The following is a 25064-nucleotide window of genomic DNA, read 5'->3' as shown; positions in this document are numbered from 1 at the left end:
CAAAAGATAGATGTATATTTGAAATCACCTACAGAGCACCTACACGACGAAGAGATGGAGAAGATTGGTCAACAGAGTGAGGGTGCGTCGGATTAGTCATCGGAGCGCGATATCTGTACCCTATCATTTCTCGCCGACGATCTTCTTCCTCCAATCGTAATTGTTGAGGCTGGCCAAGATTATCTATTTCGTATCTGTCCGCGACGATGTTGCTGTCCAGCACGTCCCCCAAATGAACATGGCATGCAAAGAAAAAAGAAGCTAGCGACTCCTTTGGAGATCATGGCGGCATTCGGCACAACGACTAAGAAGCTTATCTGCAAGCCACCTTATCTTCAACCAATCCCTAAGCTTCATAACGACGAGATGAATACACATCTCCCCCAATCGTTCGCATACAAGACTCGAAAGTAATTGTCAATGGCTTCAGACGTGCATTTTCGGACCTGCAGACCAATGCGTAGCACAGTTTGCGAAATACCACCACCCTGGCTACCAACCGCTTCGCAGATTGATCGACATCATTCATTACTCTTCTCGGCCGAATGTCTAGATTTCTTATCGCGCTGTAGATAAAGACCTTGGGGTCAGGATGCTGAGGACCAATCGAATATAGTCGGCGCCGGTCATCATGACGGACCCGAACAAAGCCTGTGATCATTGAGACGGGGCTGACGCTTAGATCAACGACGTAATTCAGAAGTCGGCGTCATAAACTTCCGGGGGATGAGAACATAAAGGGTTCTTACCGCCGACCATGCGGTGCGATGCTTTAGTCACCGCTTCATCGAACAATACTCCCTTCTGCCAACAGGCCTGAAACCTGCGACGCGAACATGGCCGCCCCTCTGACCCACCAGAATGTTGTGGTCAACTGCTACACGGCGCAGGAGACCGTCGAGCTCTGCTCGCGGTCCGGTGTCGCGAAGGCCAACATGCGCCTCGACAAGATGTTCATCAGCTCCGTTCTCGCCGGAATGCTCTTGGCCTTTGCATGCGCGGCGTCGCTGAGCACGCAGACTGCGCCTTGGTACCAGGAGAATGCTCCGGGTCTGATCAGAATGATTGGCGCTATCATTTTCCCGTTTGGTCTCACGATGATTGTTGTGACGGGGGCGGATTTATGTACTGGTAGCTTCATGGTGAGTTGCAGTGCGCGACAGAGCGATTGGGGCGTACTTCTGACCAGTCCTCCCTATACAGTTCACTACCATTTCGGTACTCCACGGGAGACTTTCTGTGTGGAAGATGCTCCGTCACTGGGCTGTCACATTTGTCGGGAATCTTGCTGGGTAAGCTGGGAATATGCTCGCGAGTACGCACGAGTCGGACTGACAGTCGGACAAAGCTCTCTGTTCATCGCCTGCCTCTTGATGGGAGAGGGAGGTGTGTTCGACAGCGATCCCTTCAAAACGCAAGCCATCAACTTCGCAAACAAGAAAGTTGTAGGTTACTTGCTGAAACCTGAGATGTTCCCATCCACACCTGCTGACACTTCATGAAAGGTCACACCTATGTGGCATCAGATCTTCCTCCGCGGTATCGGCGCCAACTGGCTTGTGTGTCTAGCATGCTTTCTGGCCTTCATGGCTCGCGAGTTCTTCAGCAAGGTCGCGGCAGTATGGTGGCCGACATTCGGTGAGTGTGGAGATGATATTTGACAACGACGGAGAGGTGATGTGGCTGACGCAAGTCCTAGCATTCGTGTGCCTCGGCCTCGATCACGTCGTGGCTAACATGTTCTTCATTCCCATTGCCATCTTCGTGGGCGACCCGTCGATCTCGATCGGTTTCTACATCTGGAAGTCTATGATTCCTACGCTCATTGGTAACATCATCGGCGGCGGGTTCTTCGTTGGCGCAGCATATTGGTACCTGGTAAGCGTTTTTAAAGCAGGTCGATCTGCCGAGGTTCTTGCTGACCTAGCCTTTTCTACAGTACTTGACCGGCGACACGAAGCCCGTTCCTATCGATGGCGCTCTCTTCGGCTTAGATGGCATTCCAATCATGTCGTCCACATGGGAAGCCGAAGAGCAGAGGCGCCGTCAGTCATCAGCCGGTGGCAAGAGCGCGGACAACATGGTCTAGGGAGCGACCATTGTGGACATGACAAGGTCATTGATGTCCGAGGATGCGGGCAACAAACGCGGCCATGTTGTTATGACACAACGCATTGGGAAACTGCGAGACGCAAAATTTCCTGTTCATGGGCGTGATATGTGCAATATCACGACATGCTGCACATAATCGGAGCCTCCCGATGCATTGCAGAAGCCGATGCTTGCGCTTGAAGGACAAATCTCGAAAAGATCGGCACCAGCGTAAGAATCCATGGTGTTCGGACATAAGCCCGCCGATGTCCGTGCAATTTTTCTCCAGATCGGCGATCGTGAACGACATCGACTCCGCATTGGATTGGGATCGACAAACATCCCACAGTTACGAGCATCGAATATCGCGCGCTTGCAGCACACGTGCAGCGAAATTCATTCCTGTGGATGGCGACCCGCCGACCATGGGACGAGACACGAATGAGGAGTCCATGGTGCGCCACTCACACCGCGACGAAAAAATTGGAATCATTGTTCGCACCAGCAAGACAAATTTCACAGACAAGGACAGACAATCTGTTAACCCTTCGAAGTTAGTATAATTATAGAGATACCCCATCGAAGACATATGTGCCTGAGAATTAAGGATTCTTTCGAATCAACCACACGGGCGGACGACAATTCACGATGGTAGCAAGCACTCCCTATCAACGGTAACGATAACCAGCGACGATGAGTCAGGGAAGGATCTTTCAAGTCCATTTTACCCAGAACATCCTAGAATAGCATCATATTTTCCAATGAAGCCGTTTTGTGCGCACATACACGAAAAAGGAGATAAGCGGCCCAGTCATGAAGATCGGGCCTAGAGGAAGAATCTCACCCCGTGGCCTGTGCATTTGCTGCAACAGGGTTGCGACTGCGGATCCGCGGCAATTTTCCACTCGGATCTTGGAAGAAGCGGAAGTCCGTCCGAGCGGGCCAAATTTCCAAAAAAAAAAAATTGCAAACGAGATCGTGATGATGGGCGGCGAGAGGTGGGAAAAAGGGTTTCGGATAGCGCGCACAGTTCGCCATGACGTGGTAGGCGGAATTCGAAGAGTGCGGATAGATCAAGCCCCAAGAAAACGTTGGTTTGGAAAGGTCTCGGGACGAGATGGCTTCCACGGCGTTCCAATGTCATTTCTCTTCCGTCCGGGATGTGTGGTGATGACGACGGCGCCGTACGTGAAATTGTAGATCGTGGCATGAACGGTGACCATGAGACATTGCTGGACAGTGTGCCGTGAGGCAGGGTTTTTGTTTCTCCTCGCAGTTTTTGGGTTTCCACGCGCAGTGAGTGTCTCGGAATTCGGAATCTTCGTCAGTCCATCCTTGTCAAAGGCGCAATTTCCCTGTCTTGCGCCCTGATCGCATTCATTCGCGGCGAGTTGATATGGAGGCCGGGGGTTTGCCCTGGCCGTGCCTGAGAGATCGTCTGAGACAGTTTTATCTTAAACGACGCGCGGCTTGGAATTCTACCACTTCATTGTTTAGGGTTTGCCATGTACGAGGTACATGTGTGCTGTAGTTGTTTGGCGATGGTTTGCGCGATGTACGAAGGCGGAGGTTTGGGCACAAGAGACGGAGACCTGGACCGTGTCCAGAGCTTACAGGATATGGTATTCGCTAGCAAAACGGCGACCGTCTTCAGATTGCTTGATCGTCGAGATAACGACGTGTCCTTCTCCACTCGCCGTTCACGAGGTACGAGAGAGGTAGAGGCAAGCTGCTGGTGAGAACGAACGTCAGGTGCAGTCCGACGAATTAGCAAGATAGCACTACCACAACGCTCCAACTCCCTTCTGTTCCGTGTTTGCCGGCTTCGTATGCAGGTCCAGGAGAAGTGACCCTTGCACAGTGTTGTCACCCGCCAGCCGTGAACAAGGGCCCACGAACGAATCCATATCATCATGTCAGATGTATATCTACGTCCAACTGTAGCCTTGTTGCAATAGCACAGCATGTAGTCGGGTATCTATCCTGTTGAAGGATAGGATGGCTGGGCAGCCGACGAATCTGGAGCGGGACTCGTCGTCTTGTGCATGAATGTGTGAAAGCCATGCATGTTCTGGTATCCCATCCAAGCAAGCCCGCGCAGTTCTTCCGGCAACCAGGCCCGTCGTCGCGCGCGCACGACGAGCCCTATCTCCTGTTGCCCCAGCCCCTCATTGGAGGAGAGACGGTGCACAATCTAGTGAGGTGTACATAGATACAGTATCGCATGTATCGTACAGCACAATATATTACTGCTGCAGATGCATATCAAACCGGTTCGTTCTGGATGTGGGGAGAAAGATGCTCATTATTCGACGCCTTCGTCGTGGGGGACTAGTGCCATTGATCAATCTCTCTGGCTCTGATAGTCGAACCGCGATCGTCTGGTCGGGGTTATCGGGCTTTGTGTGTGTTTGATGAGTGGAGAGCACTGATAAGGAGCAAGATTTACGAAGGGGCAACAGTACCAAGCCTGTAGTTCAACTAAGAGGTTTGTAATCATCAACAGCGTTGTCAGGATACGGTCGTGTCCTCTCGTCGCATGATGCAGAATGTGATCAGGCAAGTGTAAAGCTAGAATGGTTCATCGTCGAGAGTGTGATCAGTAGCCAGACGACGCCACCAAGCGTCACCCGATCAGTGAACGAAACTGGAAAGATGTGGGGAAGGAGACAAGGGAACCCGGGCGACGCGGTTGTACTTTTCACATCATGTCGCTGTTGCCATAGCATCTCTTACACCATATATCTCAACAACGACGGGATATGCATGCATCACGCCTGCCGTGAAGAAGGGAAGGAAGAGCCCGCTCCACCACCACCACTACCACCCTCCCTCCGAGAGACAGGGTGCATAACGCAATCTCACGCGAGAACTCCCCATACGTGCATGCATGGCACTGGCTATGTAAGCTGGTTTGTCTTATCAGGATTAACGCCAAGGAATTGGTGAGCGCGTACTGGGGCTGGGTATGCTGCGTGAGTATGTGTATGTGGACACCGGATTGATTGTCGGAGGTATGTGTGTGGGTGGGTGGGTATTGTATAGTAGAGAAGCGAGATAAGAGACACGGGTCGGGACACGCGACTCGCCGACCCTGGAGGTACAGTACCTGCGTGCGTGTGCTGCTTCGACACTCCACATGCCTTCCGTCCGAAACGCCATGGAGGGGGTGGTTGGCGTGCCTCAACTGATCGTCCGAAATCATGGGGTTAGGCGGGCGTTCGCGTGCGATTTTCCTTCTGGATCGCAAGTTCCGAACATGAGACAGATCGACACGCTGTATACGTAGACTATCACCGCCACCGCCAATTGGAAATGAATGGTGAAGATCTGGTCACATTGTCACAAGGGAGGCGAGGACAAATGTGTGATTGAAGCTTGAGGGTTATCGGGAAGCGCTTGGATTTTGATTCTACCTGCTGCTACGCGAAGCATCGCCTGAACGTCCCTCTGAGGAGTCTGGAGAGGTCCCAACCAGTTGAGGTGCCTCGTAAGACCCGCGTGCGTGGACGTCCAATCCTTTCCTGATAAAACAATTCCTGCCTTCGATCTCTCCTGCAGTCAACTGCTGCCCTTTGGCGAAGCAGGACAGTCCTCCCAATATCGACAGGCGATTTCCTTCTGAGTGAGCAAAATGGAGGTCCAAGTAGGTCCTCGAATGACAAATATTCGTTCAGTTGGGTGGTGAAAATGCAATGCCTTGAAAACTCCGAACCAGGATTTGGCGCCCGCCAGCTACGCAGCCTCTGACACTGCCAGAGCTGGGCTGGATTTTTTTGATACATGAATCGTAGTGAGACAAATAAACTCGAATAAATCAAATGCTTTTAGAGGTACAGAGAAACTCCGTGCGTAAGATGATTGTCGTGCCAACTGGCGACGATGGTTGAGTGGAAATGATGAGAACGCTGATTATGGTGATGCTGCTGAATGGATGTGGTGGTGAATGGCCAATCACCGGGTCGTGGATCGTCTTTTGGCAGCTCGGGCTTGGTCGAACGAGCTGAAGAAGCCTTGCAAGTCCTGTCTCGCCTGAGCGGACATGCCTGAAGTGCCACCAGGTGATGAGCTCATTGTTGAGGACAACGAGCTTTGTGATGATGATGCACTGAGATAATGACGCTCAGCGGCGCTCTGATATGGGTAGTATGATGATGCCGATGATGTTGATGATACTGAGCCAAAGTGTTGTGATTGGCGTTTGCTGTCGGCGTGGTATGAAGTCCACTGCCCTGATGATGTGTTTGAGGGTGTGCTTGGGTTGGAGGCGTTTGAGCGTTCGTGATCAGCGAGTTTGCATTGCTGAGAGCAGTAGGCTCCATCGGGCGAGTCCCGGTCACAGAAGAGGCAGCAGTCTTGGAAGCAATGCATGATGAGAGGTGTCGAGGTGGATATATAGTAGTGAGTGTGTGCTGTGATGTGGTGTGATGGTGGTCGACGAGTTGTTTCGAGTCGAGTTCGAGTGTTGTGTTGGATGTGGTGATTGTTGAAGAGATGTGTTGTCGAGAGAGAGTGGGCAAATCAAAGCATTATATGGATTGAGAGAGATATGACACACACACACCCACAGCAGCCATCCATGTGCTTGCCCGAAGAGCGTGCACAGACGGTTTGCGTGCTAGACAAAAATAGCGTGATCGTGATGACTGGATGAGCAATGGTGGTGTGATGATCAATGACCGCTTTGAAATCGGAATTTTGTAGAATGACTAGGATGGACAATGATATGATCTCGTTTATCGATGATGAGATGACCCAATGTCGAAATGTCGATGCAGTTGAGGCAGTGATGACAATGGAGAAAGAAGAACCATGAGCAGGCTTTTGAAGTAATACAGTATAAGTACTCTCCACCCATTCACTACTCTACAGTATTTCCAACCCGCCCACCAGCACAAAAAAAACTGTGCCGTCTCCATACTCGAGGTACGACGGTGGGTGCGTGCGTGTACTGGACAGAGGGAGCCAAAGGGTGTGTGTGTGTGGAGAGGGCGCATTTCCTCCTGCTCCGGGCAAGAAACTTCTGTGTGTCCGTGGAAAAATCTACAGTGGAGCACACAGTGCGAAACGGTGCGTCGTGCGTGCGCGGGTGCGTGTGTATGGGCGAAAGGGCGCAGGTGTGGATGGGAATTGGACAAAGCGTGCTCGTTCCAATCACCATCTGTGGTAGACTGATTCTGCCTGTTGGGTGGTCCATCACCAGGCCAAGCGAGCAGGGAGAAACATGAAAAAAACCCGCGAAGAGGGCTTGACTGGGGCCCGGCTGCCTACACTACGCCCGGTGATGAATCAATCAGTGATGATGTACGTACTTCGGCCACCTTTAGGCTGGACAGTGCTGTGCCCATCATGATTTGATTATGGCATAGGCCAAGGCTCCCACACAAGAATTACTTTATTTCTGGAGTGGGCGGCTAGCGTTGGAAAGTCTGACAACGTGACTATCCGAATGAGCGCCTTGCACGCCTCATTCGTCGCATATGATGACGAATTTGATCATTAAACAAACCATGGCACGCAATGCCTTGCTGCTGCCGCATTTGCCGTCTGCTCATATTACACTGCATTCGACGTTGCTACAGACGCAGACTTGTCATCGTACTGCAGGAAAACGCACAGAGGGTTCGAGACGGGTACATACAATACGTACAGTCCTTGCAGCGCAGACCAGGAGAGAAAACGCCTCCCAGGAGTCGTGGCTCGTCCCAATTCGAGTCCAAGACCGCAATGGGTCATGCAAATTCCCTCCACCACCCATGCGTTAAACTTCAGATACACGGAATACTCGCTCATCATCTGTGCATGCCAATACCTTCTCATCATCATGAGAGCTGCATCCCTCAGCCAGCTCGCGCTGGGAAGGGGTCTTCTGCTCACACCACACCCGCAATATTAAGTTCTGCGAATGGCTTGCGTGCATGCTCAACAACTTAAATCCCTGCTTCTCCATCGCGTCCGTAGCTCTTAAATGCCGGCCTACGTTTGCCAACGAGATCGTGCTGCCGCGTGTTGACTCGATGATGGCGTTTTTTGTCTTTAGATTGCGCTGCTTGCTGTGCCGCAAAGAAGGGAGGAAACAAAGGGCGCTGGGCGGACTCCGGCCAGGGTCACTGGAAGCGAGCAACAATCTAGGCGCATTGTTGTTCCTTTGTACATAGTTGCGCTTGGAGGTACAGTACTGTACATAGGATTTTTACCCCATCATTCTAATCAAGCGAAATCGCCTGCTCAGCACGGATGGCGGCGGCGAGGCCGACGGCATAGTATTTTTTCTTCGCCTTGCCCTGACACCACCACGCCTGAGTCACCTCACAAAAGGGAGAAGGGTAGATCTGGTTCATCTGGAACAGACATCGGGCCCAAGCCTCGTGGTTCTGGCTCCGTGGCGTTTTATGTGTCAGAGAAGGAAAAAAGGAAAGACTGGCCACGCCTCGAAATGCTCTTTCGTTCCGTTGCTGTGTGGGACTTGCACGGCTCACACCTTTTAGACGCTCAATGAGGCGCTGAGGGCGCTCAACCGCAGAACTCGTCGTGCGATCGACGCGAACCATGATTTCTTGCGGGCGGCTCCATCGCGCACAGAGTTTGGGTTCATCACATTCAACGAAATCAATGACTGCTGATCTTTGCCACACACGAGTTAGAAATAGTATACGTAAAATGAATGAGGACTGCGATGGCTCGCAGCCTGCGCCTCTACACGTAAAGCATATCGAGACAAGGTTTCCTAGCGAGCGGTTTTGTCGCAGAACGGCGACGAATCAGAGCAGCTGATAAGGAAAGGTGCTCTATGCCATGTGTTCCAAGAATCCGCCAAACCCAACACGCAAGCTTGCCGTGAGCCATTTGCAGGGATGAGTTGCTGCATGCGGTGGATATTGCGTGTGTGATGAGTGACTTTATTTCCAGGCACGCAAAGGTCCCTGCCTACTCGGACGGAAATCTCTCAGCGCAGATTGATGGAACTCATCGCGCCAAAATTTCGCTCCCGAATTGCGACCTGTCGTGTTTCGAGCTCATCAAAGCGCGTCCAGTCACACTCCGAGAAACGTGGGCCATCCTTATCATGAGGCATTTCGGTTTCATATCTATAGGACCCACAGGCCAGACTGCTGCTGCTGCTGTGCCAATTTCGACTGGTCGTTGCATAAGCACTAAGGTGCAACACTTCTACGTTCGCCTGGCAATGGTCGAGGACTCAATGGTCGTGATATACATGGACAGAGGCAACAATGCGCAAGCCCACCACCACACACAAACTTTCTTTCCCTCTGACGCAATAGATGCAAGGGGCACAACTTCTTACCAGGATGGAGTCAGCAGTTCAGGTTCTGCCACTCGGTACTATTGAGGAGCAACATATCAATGCATGACCACCATGGTTGTAAAGACTATCCTTCGGGGAAGTCTGTAAACAATGATGTGACAATGATGTGAGTCCTGCACTTTTCGACGACGAAGACGACGACGACGACCGTTTGTGAACCGTTCGATCACCACGAATGCGACGACGAACTAAGGTGAAAACTGGACAAGCGGCTACCATTTAGGTCCTGGTCTCTCTCTGATTCGAAGTACTACCCCCACGCTAAGAGCTGCAGCCGAAGTACTGCGGTACTGTACTTATCTCTACAGTTCTTTATTGTTACTATCGTCACATAATCCCTGTACCCTTATCAACACGGTATCTGGCGCTTGTAGAGCCAAAAATCGACTCTATCATTCAGATTGTCCATCAATAGTTCAGAAAGATGCATCAAAGAGCACGTATCAACCCCGAAATCTTCCGACGGACATCTCTGCACATCTCGACAATGATGATCCCAACCGTCACCACAAAGGGCCGGTCCTCCACTTGACGACAATGAAACACAAATTGTGTCTGCCGATCGTCCCATATCGCGATTCTTGCAAGCCTCCTCCTTCTCCGTAGCCAGCCTGTTCCACGCCACATCCAGAGACGCCCCAAAATTACACACCAACACAAACGAACGCCCTTAGGCTGAGCGGTTCGTGGGCGGACTTGGGTAGAAAGCTTCTCGTTGCCATGTCATTGCGCATATGACCTTATCCTCCTCCCTTGTCCGTCGTGCACTCCGCCCAATCTTTATTGGAGTTCTATGCATCGTCGAAAGGTCGCGCGCCCCGACCTAATCTAATGGGTGGCGCCAAGGGCTGAAAGAGGGCATCGGATGGCGATCGCTCTTGTTTAGCGACGTTCTATTACCCCACAATCCGCTATCGCCTCCTTCCTGCGATGCGATTGTCGAATGCATGAATAGTGCCAGAGACATTCTCATGGTACACCAGTCCAGACCTGTTCTGCACAAGTGCTCTGTATCTGACTGGTGAGTGACGAGCAAGAAGGCAAATGTACAGGACGGTACCGCTCCCTTGGGGCTGTGATCACGGCCTTCGTTCATACTTCGATCACGTATCCATCTACATTGGCTCGCGGCTTGGGACATTGCCGTGACGCCTTCGTGTGTGGAGATGATCACGTTGACTGCTTATCACCTCTGCCATATTCAAGACGAGAGGATCTGTTTCGCGTGTCCACATGTGCCACACCCTTTTCTCCGTGCGGGCCGCTTCTGGGATTGTCGTCGCCTTCAGACAAGACTGACTTTGGTTGGAAATTCGGATGCCTTCCCACAACACTCTTACGTACATTTCCGATCCGGGGTCTTTACCAGTACATCATGCATCACCATCACCGTAGCTCCATCTGATCGGAAAGCTAGCAGTCCACATTTCTACAAGGCAATGCTCTACTGTACTGCCGGTTCGAATGCTTTCCGCGAGGGGAATATCGATGACATCGTCATGTCCCGTCCCGACAAGCCCGACCGGAAGGATCGCCACTCGAGATTTACAAGCAATCTTCTTCTCTCTTTGACACGCGTAGTTCCAGACCCATCGCCGGGTCAGTAGTGTTGGAGGCGAGTGAAAAGCGACCAATCGTCATGGTACAGCGCCTACACAGACAATAAGCCAAGCCCCGCCGCCGAGCCAAGACGCGAACCAGTCGGAGACCACGTGGAAGGCGGGCACGGACGACCAGACAATCCATGCCATCACGGGACACGTTTTTTCCCTTGGTCGCCCGTTTCTCGTTTGGCCTAATTGGGTGCGCTCGTTTTTCCCCTTCCCGCCTGCCAACCGCCGGTACAATGTCTAAGCATCACGCATCGTCACTCGGAATCGGGTGTTGGCCTGTTCCCTCGTCGTGTCTTTCCTTGTCTCGATGTACTCGTCTCGCCCTGGTCCCTGTGAATCAACATCCGGTCCTTTGCCTGGATTTTTTTCCCTCTCTTTGGGAACGCGTGGCATTGTTTCAGCGAGACCCGGTCGTCGTGCGAGACAGACAAGACAGACAATTCCACGGATCCTGCGTCTCAGGCTCCACAGTTTCCATGGAAGCCCATGGAAGGATCGAGCAAGAAGGGGGAAAGAAATCTTCTTTCCCTGTCTTGCATTGCATTGGCATCGTGTAATTTCATTTTCTCCTCTCCTGCCCACGACCTCCTGGGAATCATTCGATCGAAACGATGATGCACTTCCGCTCTTCCCGTGGTGGTGATCCGTGCGATGTTTGCGCAAGACTACGCACCGTGCACTATGCACTACTCCTCGTTCCCGTGTGGGGAAATAGTATGGCCCACACATCCGTCTGAACCATGACCAGGACATAACCATCGCCAGCACACCTGGGCAGGACTGCACAGTGCTCGGGACTATCGCGATGTCCAGCCGCGTTATTGCATTCGCCTTACATGTACTGTGCATGCTGTACTCCTTGAATGTGAGGAGGTCCTGTGTGTTATTGCTCGCGGCCGGCACACAACATCGTGCACCCGGGTGTCCACGTCGCGCAAAACGTCCTGGTCGTCGTCATCAATGATCAGAATCTCCACGGCCTTTGCTCAACAGTGACGTGCGTCGCTCCGCGATGATGTCGTATCTTGCATCGTGACAATTTCCTCCAACGTTCCCGCACCCGAAAGATTCTAGCAGTCCGTCTGACGTGTCCTGATCATTCGGGGCGTGCCGTGCAAGCCGAACTGCCAACTCACACACACGGAGAAATCTTGCTCAATTGCAACATAGCGTCGGAACCTGCCGTCATCCCTCGAGGGCATTCTCCCTCCGCAGTTTCGCCTGTTGCTTTCTGACTATGTTCCAAGCCAAGAGAATGGCATGGTTTCGAGCCTGTCTGTGCCAAAGCAAGCATGGATTAATCATAATGGTGCCGGACATAGGCCGCTCGCATTTCTCGGCAGCGGGCGGGCGGGCGATGACTACAGCACGCCCCTGTTCGCGTCGAACCCGCTCATGTAGGGCTGAGCTTAGGTCATTGACGAGAGAAAATGTGTGCCTTCCTTCCCGTCGCTTGGCCCACGCAGACTAGGCGTCTCTTCTCCTGGGCGTTTCTTGGGAGGGCGGCGTTCTTGCGTGATGTGATGCGGAACGACGTTGCGGAGGTGATGGTTCGGACCGGACTATCTTGCGGCATTGCTCGTCATCGCGTTGAGTCTAGTGGGCCACGTGATGAAGAGCGCACGTAATAGTGCCATATGCATTGCGAGATTGTTATTGCTTCATGCATAATCCGAATCGGATCCCCCTGTCGTTGATTGTCATGGACTTACGCTGATGGGCGTAAATCCTTGCTTGACCACGCAATCTCCATTGGAATGACATTCTTCTCCGCAGTGGTGTCATCAAGAACCGCCAGGATGAGAGAGGTTTGTATCAAAGATCCGAATGGATTGAACTACTGCAGCTACGTGGATGTGTCGCTCCGACGACCAATATCTCTCCTACATCTCACAATTCAACCACCACCTTCTGCGCACTGACGCCTTCCGCGAAACGTTCCAATCCCTTTTGGAAGCTCTCGAGACCTTTGCCAACGACGAGCGGTTCGGGCAGGAACTTCAACTTCTTGCTACCGACTGCCTCCTTGATGTAGGAATCCCACACGTGCAGCAAGTCCTTGCCTTGACCGAAGACATACTGTATCTGCACATTATCCGGAAGATCCTCGGGCGGTTCAAGCACCGTCACAAGCTTGCCTCCGCCGAAGTGTTTCAGAATCGCCAGATCGTGGGCAAACGTGCTTTGCACGGAGATGGCGTCGTAGATGCCGACGAATTCGTTGTCGCCGACTGCCCGGATGACTTTCTCTACGAGGTCGGGGTCGCGGTAGTCGAGGGTTGTGTGGGCGCCAGCACTCTTGCTGATTGCGTGATTACGTGGGCTGGCTGTCGCGATCACACGCATGCCGCTGGCGACTGCGAGCTGTGTCGTGCTCAGACCAACACTCGATGAGCCGCCGTAGATCAAGAGCACACCAGCATTCGGCTTGGGCCTGAACGTTGGCAAGGGCAGATTCAGAAATCCCTGTGGCGCGTACAGGCCTGAGATGGCAGTGTCGAGGGCGAGTGGAAGGACCGCGCCGTCTGTGTAATCCACGTCGTCTGGCAGACGGGCGGCATTGCGTGCGAGCACCTTGGCATACAAGGCGAACCCTCCTTCGCCAGTCTCGCCCGTGGTGATGGCCCAAAGGTGAGCGATGACGCGGTCGCCGATGTTGAAGTCCTTGACTTCGGAGCCCACTGCTGCGATGTCGCCAGCAACGTCTTGTCCTAGAATATAAGGCCATGTCTTGACCTCCCATCCATCCCTCGCCTGCTTGTCGTCGACGGGATTGATAGCAGTGGCGCGGATTCTGATCAGGATCTCATCGTCCTTGGGCTCTGGCATGGGCGCTTCGCCGATGCGCAGAGACTTGCCAATTCCATCGAGCCATGCTGCTTGATTGGACATGTCGTTCGATGTTCCGAGGCCGTGGATCTTTTCAGTTCTGGTAGATGATGAAGTGAGATTGTCGCTGCACGAATCGAAAATTCATTCCGAGACCCAACATAACTCTTATCGTGGCCATTTTGTTGAAAGCCTCTGTGGTCTTACTTCCCCTCCGCGCATGATGACCAAGCATGTCGTCTGAGTTATTCAGCTGCATTTGTCAGGCTCCCAAGAACCACCATGCGGGCTCATCACGTTTTATCCATTCAAGGGCGCGACAACAAAGCGTCGCTGACACAGATTCATAAGCAGGGTTTGATGATGATCTCATGGCCAAGCGATTTTACTTGGTTATTACTACTCACATGGGCATTACCAATCCCTGGCTAGCATGCGCTCGTGGATGTCTGTTGCACGAAGATGTCGACCTTAACTTTTGCACATAATGACATGTGGTTTGACAGCGCCGCTCAGGGTAAGTTTAGGGTTGCCTTTGTCGAGATAGCCCCAACATCACTTTCCCACCACTTTATGACAGGGTGGTTTAAGCTTCTTCCTCTTTGCGAACTGCGAGTTGCGAGTTGGCAGCGTTGGAGGTATAAATACATGATGTTGACGCCTGTAAGACGATTTCGAGATTGCAAACAATCAGGCTACCTACCCACGAAAACGCCGACCCTCCCAGAGGCGAAAGGCAAGGATGCCACACCGTTATTCGAATAGGACTTCGTCCACGCCCGTGCCCGTCCTGCTTGAATGTCGCCTTTCTTACACTCGGGCACAAACATTGTTGGCCACAAGATGGCTGCAAAACCATGCGCTATTAAATCGCTGGTTGTCACCATCGAATTACTACACGGTTTCCTCACAAGCAGTAGCGATTGCCGTTGACTTTGATGATGATCGAGATGTATTACAAGATGCTTTCTCAAAAATTCACTTCGTTTGTTTTCTATATCCACTAATACTTTTTGTAGAGACATAATTCACGGATTCGTTCTTTACAGGCAGCGCATCATTCGTAGAAGTCGGGCTCTGCTGATGACAGTGCGGCATGCGCAGGAGCAGCTGCAGTACCATATGAATACAGCCCTGTCCACAATTAACTCGGTCCGAGGACGACAGATCTGCCACGATCTCACGATCATGGCATCACGTGTTGATGAAAATTCATCTGTCGTCTCAGTCAATGGACGCAAAATCGCTCCTGCAAGGAGTCCATCGTCCGGTCCTGCGGACCATCCTGCAAGGTCACTCATCTCCCATGTTCCATTTCTCTATGGTCCCTCGGTCATCATGGTCTCGAAATCACGCAAGCCCGAGCGCCTCAGCGTCGTCGGCCGTAAATGTAGTCATAGTGCTCCCGCGTGCCAACTCAACATCAATATCCAGTCAGAGATCATCGTCATCGAGATCAGCGGGCTTGAGAAGACCTCCGACCTTCATTGCTCGCTGACGCTCCTGCTCTTTGGCGTCCTGCGCCGCTTGTTCGCGATCCTCGCTGAAGAGATCGGTGTTATCGCCGTTGAATTCCTTGAGGGAGATAAGGAAGTCGCGAAGGATCACCTTGAAGCGCGTGAGGTCTTCAGTGCTTGCGAACAAGCTCTTGATGAAGTTGGCAATCTGCTGCGGTTGGAGGTTGGGGAAGGCATTGGTCAAAAGATTCGCCACAAAAGTCTGGAGGAATGCCTCGTTCGAGGTGCCTGATTGTGCTTGGCCTGTCGTGTAGATGGGACCCTGGATCTTGTTGTTCCCAACCAACCAGAACAGGCGAGCGAGCAGCATTGCTTGGTACTTGAATCCAGCTTTGTGGTCCGAATCAGTAAGGACGAAGAAAACGTCCTGGAGGATGGTCGTGTAGAAGTTCGAGAAGAAGGCGTTGCTTGTGCTTTGGTCGGTTTGGTTGGCCATGTTCTCGACTAGCTCGTTACACATGTTGAGCCCTTCGCCCTCAACCGCACGGTTGTCGTGTTTGGAAGCCCACATGCATGAGTCAATGACTAGCTTGAAATGAGCCTGGTCAAGTTTGAGCAGGGCGGGGAAGCAGCGCTGGTTGATCGCTCGTAGAAGTTTGAAGAACTCGACGCGATGCTCTGGGTACTCGGAGAAATCCTTGTTGATCATGTCCAAAGTGCATTCGAAGACGTTGTCCAAGATGGCGGGCACTTGCTCGGTCATCAAAGCCTGCGGTTCATTGTCAGCATTCGAATCCAACGAGATCTTGAACTGCACCCAGGTTGTTTCATTTGTCGCTTGCGGCAAGCTCACATTTGAGTATTTGCTAGTGTGAGGAGTACTACGTACCTGCAGCTTCGAGATAAGTCCCGTAAGCACGGCTAAAACTTCAGCCTCACGCGCATCCGGCACATTACTCTTGTAGTCAACCAAAATGGCCTCGAGAAGTTGAGGTACTAGCTGATTCTGAACCATGTGCAGATCCTCTGCCTTGTCGACGTAAGTTGTGATGAGTTTGAGAATCTCCTTCTTGATTGTCCTCAATCCACGAACTTTGGGCATCTTTGTGGCAATGTTACCCTGCTGCTTCACAGCTTCATCGATGAGTGTGGACGATGCTCGGTACATGGTCAGCATGTCGATGTAAATGCGGCCAATTTGAGGGTAATAGTAAGAGCCAATGCTGGTACAGGCTGCAACGTTTGTTTTCATGATGTTGCCAATGACTTTGATGGTATCGGCATCCTGAAGGATGTTTGGATCGGCGTGAGCATTCTGGATGATTTGATCCCAAGCAGCATTAGGATACTGCATGAGCTCGGCGATCAGTCTCTCCTGAGTACCCTTGTGACCTTGAGCACTGATCATGTAACCGCATGCTTCGTAAAATGTGTGAACTTGCTGTGCAGACAGGTCGATGGTGATTTTCCGCATATTCTTCACGATCTCGTCGATGAATGGTTCACTCTCGCCGTGCTGTTCGATGACGAAATGGCGCTTGCACTTGTTCGCAATTTTGATGAAGGTATCACAAGCCATGTCCTGGACACCCTCGTGCGTTTCGTGCATGAACTCAAACAGCTTGTTGACAACGGTCTTGAGGAATTTCCAGTGGGCCTTGAGGAATCGAGGGTATTGCCCGACAATGTACATGATGTTTGAGGCCACGACGGCCTTGTTGTCTTTTCCTCGCTTCATCTCGGTCAGGCCCAGCAGGTCCTTGATAACGGTGACGAGGAATCTCTTTTCGGTCTCTTCGTTCATGGCACCGGAAATGGATCCAATGGCCCAACAAAGCGTGTTGCAGTTAGCCCAGCTCCATTCCGTTCCATCGACCTGCCGAGCCAATTTTTCAGACATGATCTGCTCAGTGTCCATGACGTCCAGATGTGTCAAGAAGACCAAACATTCGCGTGTTGTCTTGTAAAGCTGAATGGTGTCTGATTCCTTGACGAACTCGCGCACAATCTCTCCTTCATCGTTTTCGACAATCAGAACTTCCTCCGGTCGGACCATCTTTTCAATCATGACCTGCCGTAAGTTGGAAAGAACCTCGCTGTATTTGTTTTTCCGAAGTGGGAGACCAGCAAGAGATGACCGGTCTAGCCCACCGCCGTTCAGACCACCCATGCCCATGTTCATGTTGAGCAGAGGATTCATATCGGTGATCGGAATTTGCTGCATTTCATCGTACAACTCGCAGACCAGCTTAGTCCAGTATTCCAAGCAGATCTTGAAGATTTCACGATCATCAATCTGACTGATCCGAATGAGGTAGAAGTGACCGTGAATGAGGAAATCCGAGTTTGGGATCTTCTCAATAATCTGAAGGTGGTTGCTGAAAAAATTGCAGAGGAAGAGCGCCAGGTTCTGAACAAACTCCTGATCTCTGCCATTAGCATTTGCGTACATGGTCTTGAGATCCAGCGACAAGGGGATGATGCTCGAGATTTGGGTGAGGGTTTCGGTGAACATCTGCACGAGCTTATCGTTCCAGTTGTGCTCCGTTTGCAGGCCTGCAATCTCTGTCAAGCACTTCAATGTGATGTTTCGATACTCGGGGATCTCCAGAAACCTGCTCCGAAGGGTCTCGATGAGTGAAGCGCCTGATGGTGGTGTTTCGAAGATGTAGCCCAAGGGGATCCAGTTGAGAAAACGTAGAAGCGTCTCTAATGTTGACTTGATCAAGCTGGGCTGATCGGCTGTCCGCAAAATTTCCGAGCATAAGTTATAGATGCTGGTGAATTCGTCGCACATGCTTTGTTTTAATTGCTTAGTCTTGGTACTGGTCATCTGGTCAGCGGAAAAGTCAAAGACCTCTTCGGAGAGTAGTCGCAGAATTGCCATGTTGTTTTCGCAAATGGGCAGACTGCTTCGACAACTCGATATTATCTCGTTGATGAATGTCGGCCAATTTGCAGGCCACTCTTGCTTGAGAATATTGACGAGCACAAGATTGAGTTTGTTCAACAGAGCCCTCTCTTTACGCAAGCTCTCCTCGGTCGAGCTTTGCTGGATGATGTAGTTGACGACAAAGTTTCGGATGCCCAGGCACTGCTCGCGCGGCAGTACCTTCCAGCGGGTCATGATAACATTGTCCAGAACTTGCAGGCCCAAGAACTTCGTCTGCGGATATTGAGCCGAGTCAAGAAGCTTATCAACCATGTGCCATGCGTCGGGATTTTCTCGAAACTGGTTGAGTGCCGCCTGTGCATTTTTCTGCTGCTCGCCACGGCCTTCGTAGAAAGCTCGCACCGTCGCATCGAGTTCTTCTATCGAGACCGACATGATTGCGCCGAGGTTGAGGTTGATCGTGAAGCTGCAAGGCGGAGGCGGAGTTTGATTTCAAAGGAAGGAATGTCTGCTGGAAGGTGAGAGAGATCGGTTCGCTGCAATTGGGTGAAGTGCGCGCCGACCGCAGTGTATGCGCCGCTTGAGATGCTGCAGTCGGCAAAGTACAGGTGATTGTCGTTTGCGAGGGAATAGCAAAGGTCGCGTCGCTGACAAGCAAATAGGATCAAAATCGTAGCCAAGACAAAGCTTGAGCTTGGGAATTGTGTTGTTTAGCGACGGTGGTCAATCACTAGAATGGTGGTGCTGGTGGTAGTGGTGGCCTGGGAGAAGAATGGATGCAAATGCTGTACACCTCAACAGCCCAAGTGACGGTGACAGCGATAAATGGCGGGGCGCAGGTAGTGGAGCGGAGGTTTTCCTTTGGAGACAGGCTGCTGGCGTGGCGTCAGCACGAAGCGCGTAGAAACGTGACCGACGGTTGGCGGAAGTTTCGATCATTCATATGTCGCTACAAGAATCGCTTTCCGCCTCATGTACATTTGTAATATATGGCTGGTAAAGATATCTACAGGACCATGGTGCGAGCCGAGACTGAGAGACACGAATTGAAGATCGATCAAGAATGCTGCGCCTGTACGAAGAAATTCTCACAAGCCAGCCCTGGAGGAGAGGAGGGGAATTGCCCTGTTGGGTTGTTTCACTGGTACGTCCTGCATGCCCATCCTCGCAGCGAAATTGATGAGGCTGGGAGTGAAGGCTTTTACCTGCAGCACGGTTGTTGCTACTGTGCAGTATTGTCTCCATTGGCTCCCTTTTATCAGTAGGCGCATATATTAGTCGGATGCTCATTGATGTGTCAAGAGCTCTTTGAAAGATAGAGGCGACCCGTTTAGTAGTACTGCATTTAAGCATCGCCATCTGGTGATATATGTACATTGGCGTGATCGTAGAAGACCTCGGGAGTCTGGCAAATATCGAGTTCTATTTCAAAACATTCCCCATGAAAGGGCTGCCTCTCCTCACTCATTCCGAAGATAGCCGCCAGCCCAAATCTGCAGGTGTCTTGCCTGCCAGACCCCGCATGCGTGTACTGTAATGAAATCCTCCAGTGTGCCTGTGTGCAGTACCAGCCCACCGAATCATCGTCATTGTGATGATCCGGACATCTCACCCTTGTATCCTTGACGTACTGCATGTCTCGCATCATCTCCGAACCTTGACAGTGCATACACCGCCGATAGACATAAAGCCTTCACCTGCACTCTCTGTCTATTGCATCTCGATCCCCCAGGAACTGCGCGACTTCAATTGAGCAATCATGTCCGCTGCGCCGCCTGCTGCTCACCGCTTACCCACAGCAGCCACGGCGCCCGCCAGTCACGGCAGTCAGACGGTACTACAAACACAAGAAAGACAGAATGCGCCTTCTGGGACACTACGTCTGCGTGTGGAGCCAGGAGAGTCGCGTCACATACAATGGGCGGAGGATGTGATTGACAATGAAGGCATGGGCAAGAAATCATCCAAAGTTTGCTGCATCTACCACAAAACCACCGAGCCGGGCGACAGTGAATCCGATTCCAGTTCCAGTTCGGATAGTGATAGCGACAGCGAACCGGACTTGAGCCGTGCACAAAGAGCTGGAGGCCGAGGGCGTGGCAAGAGAAGTGGCGAGGGGAAGGACAAGGAGCGCAAGCCCAGTCCAAACGCATACGAGCGGCAACCAAAGAACAAGAGCAAGAGTGATGGTTGATGCGCATAGCCTCGATGAACACGTGCGACAGTATTTCAACTTATGACCTATTCCAACTGATGACACCGCAAAACGCGCGCCTCGAACTTCCTTGAACTGCATACAATTCGTACTGTACAACACACTTCACAGCTCTCCGCTGTTGCAACATACTCCCGCCGAACCAGGCATTTTATCGAAAAGATATGGCTAATATGCGGCCCAGCAGGCCCCGCATCCGAAGGCCACCTCGATACTCGCTTGATCTTTCTATGGCCGAGCGCAAAACCCATCTTGTCTTTGGCGTGCCGGCCAGCTCACTGCGTCGTGAATCTGGGGAATCGGCTTTTTCGCTCGACCAATTTGACGCCGTGTCCGATATATACCAGACGCTGTACGATGATGTGACGCGTCGGAATGCGCTTCGACTCATCTTGTTTGCTTCTCAGCAGAAATCGCTTGAGCTAGCCAGTCGAAGGTTGGAAGCCGAGTTGACACAGCATATGTAAGAATAAAGATTCTTTGTCTCCGCGACATTCATGTGTGGCCTGGCGCCGCTCGCTTTTGCTCCTCTCGTTGTGCTGCCTCGGCCTGTTGTATTGGAATTCGCACCAAGGTTTGGGGTAGTGTTTGTTCCTCTGGAGCTGTCGCGCTGTCCTCTTGGTCATTCTCTTTTGGTCTCGGTATACTCGCTATATGACGCAATCAGCCCGGTTCAATGGGACGAACTGACCAAAATCAACAACTCACCGCTGGCCATGTGAATCGCCCGAAGTACCGTTGCCCAATTTCCCATGACAGCGGCAACAGCCTCAGTACCATTGCTCAATGTTGCCAATTTCTCCTCAAGCTGCTGCATCTGTCCTGCAAGACCTGCCGACAGATCGCGCAATTGCTTCAACGATTCCAACTCCATCTTCTTCTCATTGATGCGTGCCTGAAGATTCGAGGTCTGTTGCGTGGGGATGTTCCCGCCGAATGCCGATGATGCCCGCACATGAGACGTGAAGCCCGTCGGGCGCGGCGCGTAAGACATCTCTGTGTATTATTCCTTTGTCAATGACTCTCGAATGGTCGCGTGTATACGTTCTTCATGACCGCAGGTGGTTGACTTTCCGCACGACCCCGCGAACCACTTTGCGAACACGCTAGGCATCTGCGCCTCGAGAGTTTCGGCTTAGAAGCCCGAACGACGCGGATAGTCCCGTGAGAGCGTTGCCCCGGCCGAACAAGCTCCAAATAAACAATGACATGTTTGGCGCAAAATTGTCCGAGGTGTGCAATGATCTGATACCAGAACACTATCGCTATCACAACGAGGCAGACAAGCTATCATTGCACCTCACAAGCCGGACATATCTACAACGGCAATACTACAACGTCAATCAAATCACGGAATTCGAATTGAACACATTCATGTATGGCGCGCTTAAATGAGCCGCCTATCGCACCTGCTCCAAACCCGCTTCTGGCAGCGACGATTGGAGCAGAGAGCGTTGATGCTTGTGAGTTTCACTTAAAATCGTTTGAAATTTCTCGAACAACAGAAATCGAGTGCTCTACACGAGATGCGCACGAAATCGAAGGCGGCGAAGGAGAAACCACCTGCTGACTTTGAGGAAGTAAAACGCCGCTTCACCAGACAGAACCGCGACCTCGCTCGAGCCAATTCAACACAAGCATTACACATCCAAAATCTCAAACATGAAGTGGAAAAGTTGGTAGCACAGAATCAGGATCTGAAGGAATTGGTTTTGCGCCTACAGGGCGAGCTTGGAACTTCACGAGCGCAAGCTTCGAGCGTGAGGACGAAGATAGCGGAATTGAATGGACTCATGGCAAGCTTGTATGCGCAAGAGGAGGATGGAGAGCTACTTTCAAGCCAGGTCATAATGAGCCCGACTCCAAGGCAATTCCGCGAACGACAACCTTTGGCGGAACTCATGCAAGAGACACAGATGCCGACCATCGCGGAGCACAAGTCGTTTCCTAGGAGGACACTGAATGCCGAAGATGCTTATGCGCTGAGACTATCGGAGCATAGCAGTAACGGAAGCCCTGACCTAGGACCTCCACCCGTAGCACATTTCGATGGATTGGAGCCTATCACTTACAGTGCAGAACGCGGACCATCGACTTCGGAGACGAATGAAGCACTTAAGAAGTCCGACGATGAGCTGCTTCTGGCGAGCGTGGAGACGAGACGAAAGAGGAAAGATGGCCCATCAAAATTGGAAATGCGACGGTCTTCCATCTTGGCCTTGTCACCTGCAAAAAATGAGCCAGACGCTTCAAATACAATGCTTCGTACAGGCGCAAAACGAAAGCTTGCCGATCGTGAAGCAGAGAAACCCGCGCCGTCACTCGGCCAGGACGACTTCACTTTCTCCCGTCGATCACCACTCGAAGACGTTCCAACAGATGAAGCTGCCGCCGTGAACACATCATGGCCGGAATCGATGGCTGCTTCTCCTCCCAGACCTGCCAGGAGAGCCTTGAGCGACAAAAGCGTCAACATCTCTCCACGCAAGAATGCAGTAGTGAGGTCCGATAAGCCAACGAAGGACCGTTTATCAGAGGCACCAGAGGCGAAGAAAGGCCGAGGAGAGAATGCTGCCTCAACTCGCAGAAGCCGTGGGTCTACGACTTCTCAACAGTCAAGCCCACCTCGAGTCCACTCGAAGCCTGCTCTACCATCCCCGCCTGCAGAGGACATCGTGCCGCCATCAGTCCACGACATCATTCTTGATGACGTGGAACTGAACGACATAGCGACTTCTCTTCCACCCAAGACCCCCGCAGCTCCCAATCTCGATGTCTTCTCTCCGCCCTCTTCTCAATCACTATCATATCCCAACACTGGATCGCGAGCATCACGAGACACGCCGCCACCCGCCGAAGCAGGAACAAGCCGTGCGACCGATGATGCTGCCGCCAATGCTGCATCCCGTCCCTCTCGTCGTGCCCGAAATGTGGCGGTCAATTACGCAGAGCCCAGTCTCGTAGCCAAGATGCGAAGACCAGGCAAGGAGATGGTCGACGCCATCAGCGGTCTCCAAGATCCACGCTGTGTTATGAGCTCAGCGTCTGGTGAAGGACGAAAGAGCGTTGGTGGGACAGTGATGAGCTCGACGAGTGCTTCCGGGACGCCCGCGGCCAATGTCACTTCAGCCTCAGCATCGACTTCGATGGCAGGGGCGTCAAGGAGGACAGTCGTCATTAAGACGGAGCCTGTCGAAGAAGACGGCCGTGATATCTACAATCCCGGCAGCCCGCTCAACTCAAAGAGCGCATCGACTTTTGCGCCACCGTCACTGTCAGAGACACGAAGTTCTGAGGCACCTGCATCGAAGAAGACGAGCAGTGCTACCTCAACAGGACGTCGACGGCGCGACTCAACGCAAGCCGGGGTGAAACCCGCCGCTGCCACGTTCACCGACGACGACGAAGACGAGATCGAGGAGGTCATTTCCCTGCACCAACAACCCCGCTTACGAACGGTCAAAATCCCATCATCATCATCATCATCAGGGAGCCGCAACAGCACGAAGCCCACCTCCTCCTCAACAACAACGGCCTCGCTCTCCAACGCAGAAGAAGCCGCAGCAGCCCACAAACGCGCCGAAGAAATCGACCTCTACGATTTCAAAGAAACGTCATCAGCCTCCTACTCTTCCCCTGCCGAATCGAGTTCGCTAGCAGGGAGCAAAGTCAGCCACAGTGGCGATGGCGATCATAGCTCTTATCAATCCCAACGCTCTTCTTCTTCTTCCTCTTCGACGGCGGCACTAGCGGCACTAGCGGCACGGACGATGACGAAACAGCGCCGGCACTCTTCTGTGCCGAAGGATCTGAACTCCTCCGTCGCTGCTGCTACTGCTCCTCCGAGTCATTATGCTAGTGGTGGTGGAGGTGCTGGGTCATTGAGTGGGGAGGTCATGAACACTGCGAAGAGTGGCGATGACGGGATGGCGGCGATAGTGGGGCATGGAGTTGTTGGGAGAGCGGAGAGGGTGGCGGCGAGGAGGAGGAGTATGATGATTTGATCCTTATTGTTTGTTATGATGATGATTATTCTTCTGCTAGCTACATCGAATCGAGCTGCGCAGGTGGCGAAGATCACGAAGCCTCTTTTTCTTTCCCAAGTCAGAATTTTTAGTTGACTATTTTCTCCACTTCTCTGTTTGATGATGAAGTAAAATATTAAATTCTCAATCGATAGTGAAAAGTACTGCACGTCGTTTCTCTACTACGATATGAATCGCACTACCCACGGCATTGTAGTTTTGGCGGTGACGATAACGAGTAGATATTTCGTGAACCCAACATCAGAAGGAGAAGGAGAAGCCCTGCTCGTTGAACGGATCGCGGGTGACGATATTCAACCAGCGCCGTTTCTCTCATCACATCGCGTGTGGCGTAACGAAAATGAGAGACGCAAAGTTCCCCAAACATCTCATTGTGTTCTAAAACATACTTGCTCTTTGATGATACACACACGCGTGCAGACGAGTCATCAATCGGTTTGGTTGGCTCCACAAGTTCATCATCTCCGGAGCATCAGAAACGTCTTTGGAGAGTCGATCTTGGTTCATCAACGGGGGGAGTCCCATCTAGATTTCACGATTGTTGGGTGGAATTATTGATGACTTCTGCCCGGGGAGAGTTCTAGAACGTCATG

General features: G+C 52.0%; 9 protein-coding genes across 9 annotated transcripts; 3 read left to right on the top strand and 6 right to left on the bottom strand.

The window, feature by feature from the left end:
* Positions 1–836: 836 nt before the first annotated feature.
* On the top strand, positions 837–2089 carry K489DRAFT_412186 (Formate/nitrite transporter; the record flags this gene model as incomplete). Its single annotated transcript, XM_033607901.1, has 6 exons — positions 837–1142; positions 1204–1292; positions 1349–1445; positions 1506–1638; positions 1700–1878; positions 1940–2089. The coding sequence occupies 6 exons, from the start codon at positions 837–839 to the stop codon at positions 2087–2089; spliced, it is 954 nt and encodes a 317-aa protein (XP_033457237.1).
* Positions 2090–4714: 2625 nt separating this feature from the next.
* On the bottom strand, positions 4715–5437 carry K489DRAFT_49216 (uncharacterized protein). Its single transcript, XM_033608673.1, has one exon. The coding sequence runs from the start codon at positions 5294–5296 to the stop codon at positions 4838–4840; it is 459 nt and encodes a 152-aa protein (XP_033457236.1). The 5' UTR covers positions 5297–5437; the 3' UTR covers positions 4715–4837.
* A 608-nt stretch (positions 5438–6045) lies between these two features.
* K489DRAFT_412185 (uncharacterized protein) lies at positions 6046–6462 on the bottom strand (the record flags this gene model as incomplete). Its single annotated transcript, XM_033607900.1, has 1 exon — positions 6046–6462. The coding sequence occupies one exon, from the start codon at positions 6460–6462 to the stop codon at positions 6046–6048; it is 417 nt and encodes a 138-aa protein (XP_033457235.1).
* A 4684-nt stretch (positions 6463–11146) lies between these two features.
* On the bottom strand, positions 11147–12074 carry K489DRAFT_49190 (uncharacterized protein). The gene has a single exon (XM_033608672.1). It carries the CDS (start codon positions 11878–11880, stop codon positions 11269–11271), a length of 612 nt encoding a protein of 203 aa, XP_033457234.1. The 5' UTR covers positions 11881–12074; the 3' UTR covers positions 11147–11268.
* A 636-nt stretch (positions 12075–12710) lies between these two features.
* Positions 12711–14130, bottom strand: K489DRAFT_382960 (putative alcohol dehydrogenase). Its single transcript, XM_033605494.1, has one exon. It carries the CDS (start codon positions 13921–13923, stop codon positions 12922–12924), a length of 1002 nt encoding a protein of 333 aa, XP_033457233.1. The 5' UTR covers positions 13924–14130; the 3' UTR covers positions 12711–12921.
* A 285-nt stretch (positions 14131–14415) lies between these two features.
* On the bottom strand, positions 14416–18645 carry K489DRAFT_395996 (uncharacterized protein; the record flags this gene model as incomplete). Its single annotated transcript, XM_033606860.1, has 5 exons — positions 14416–14521; positions 14560–14707; positions 15336–16086; positions 16207–16386; positions 16411–18645. The coding sequence occupies 5 exons, from the start codon at positions 18643–18645 to the stop codon at positions 14416–14418; spliced, it is 3420 nt and encodes a 1139-aa protein (XP_033457232.1).
* Positions 18646–19969: 1324 nt separating this feature from the next.
* Positions 19970–20404, top strand: K489DRAFT_324522 (uncharacterized protein; the record flags this gene model as incomplete). Its single annotated transcript, XM_033601767.1, has 1 exon — positions 19970–20404. One exon carries the CDS (start codon positions 19970–19972, stop codon positions 20402–20404), a length of 435 nt encoding a protein of 144 aa, XP_033457231.1.
* A 516-nt stretch (positions 20405–20920) lies between these two features.
* K489DRAFT_324033 (uncharacterized protein) lies at positions 20921–21419 on the bottom strand (the record flags this gene model as incomplete). Its single annotated transcript, XM_033601732.1, has 2 exons — positions 20921–21075; positions 21134–21419. 2 exons carry the CDS (start codon positions 21417–21419, stop codon positions 20921–20923), a joined length of 441 nt encoding a protein of 146 aa, XP_033457230.1.
* A 260-nt stretch (positions 21420–21679) lies between these two features.
* On the top strand, positions 21680–24716 carry K489DRAFT_433634 (uncharacterized protein). The gene is made up of 2 exons (XM_033608522.1): positions 21680–21888; positions 22007–24716. The coding sequence occupies exons 1-2, from the start codon at positions 21804–21806 to the stop codon at positions 24427–24429; spliced, it is 2508 nt and encodes an 835-aa protein (XP_033457229.1). The 5' UTR covers positions 21680–21803; the 3' UTR covers positions 24430–24716.
* The last annotated feature ends 348 nt before the right edge of the window (positions 24717–25064 follow it).

Source organism: Dissoconium aciculare (genome assembly GCF_010015565.1).
Source record: "Dissoconium aciculare CBS 342.82 unplaced genomic scaffold K489scaffold_11, whole genome shotgun sequence".
Taxonomy (NCBI): Eukaryota; Fungi; Ascomycota; class Dothideomycetes; order Mycosphaerellales; family Dissoconiaceae; genus Dissoconium; species Dissoconium aciculare.
The sequence above is the reverse complement of the archived record's forward strand: the minus strand, read 5'-3'. Positions and strand labels throughout refer to the sequence as shown.

Coding starts and splice junctions, on each gene's coding strand:
- K489DRAFT_49216 (XM_033608673.1), bottom strand. CDS start 5,296: ATGATTTCGGACGATCAGTTGAGGCACGCCAACCACCCCCTCCATGGC.
- K489DRAFT_49190 (XM_033608672.1), bottom strand. CDS start 11,880: ATGCACAGTACATGTAAGGCGAATGCAATAACGCGGCTGGACATCGCG.
- K489DRAFT_382960 (XM_033605494.1), bottom strand. CDS start 13,923: ATGTCCAATCAAGCAGCATGGCTCGATGGAATTGGCAAGTCTCTGCGC.
- K489DRAFT_433634 (XM_033608522.1), top strand. CDS start 21,804: ATGGCGCGCTTAAATGAGCCGCCTATCGCACCTGCTCCAAACCCGCTT. Junction 21,889..22,006: donor AGCAGAGAGCGTTGATGCTT/GTGAGTTTCACT, acceptor ACTTTGAGGAAG/TAAAACGCCGCTTCACCAGA.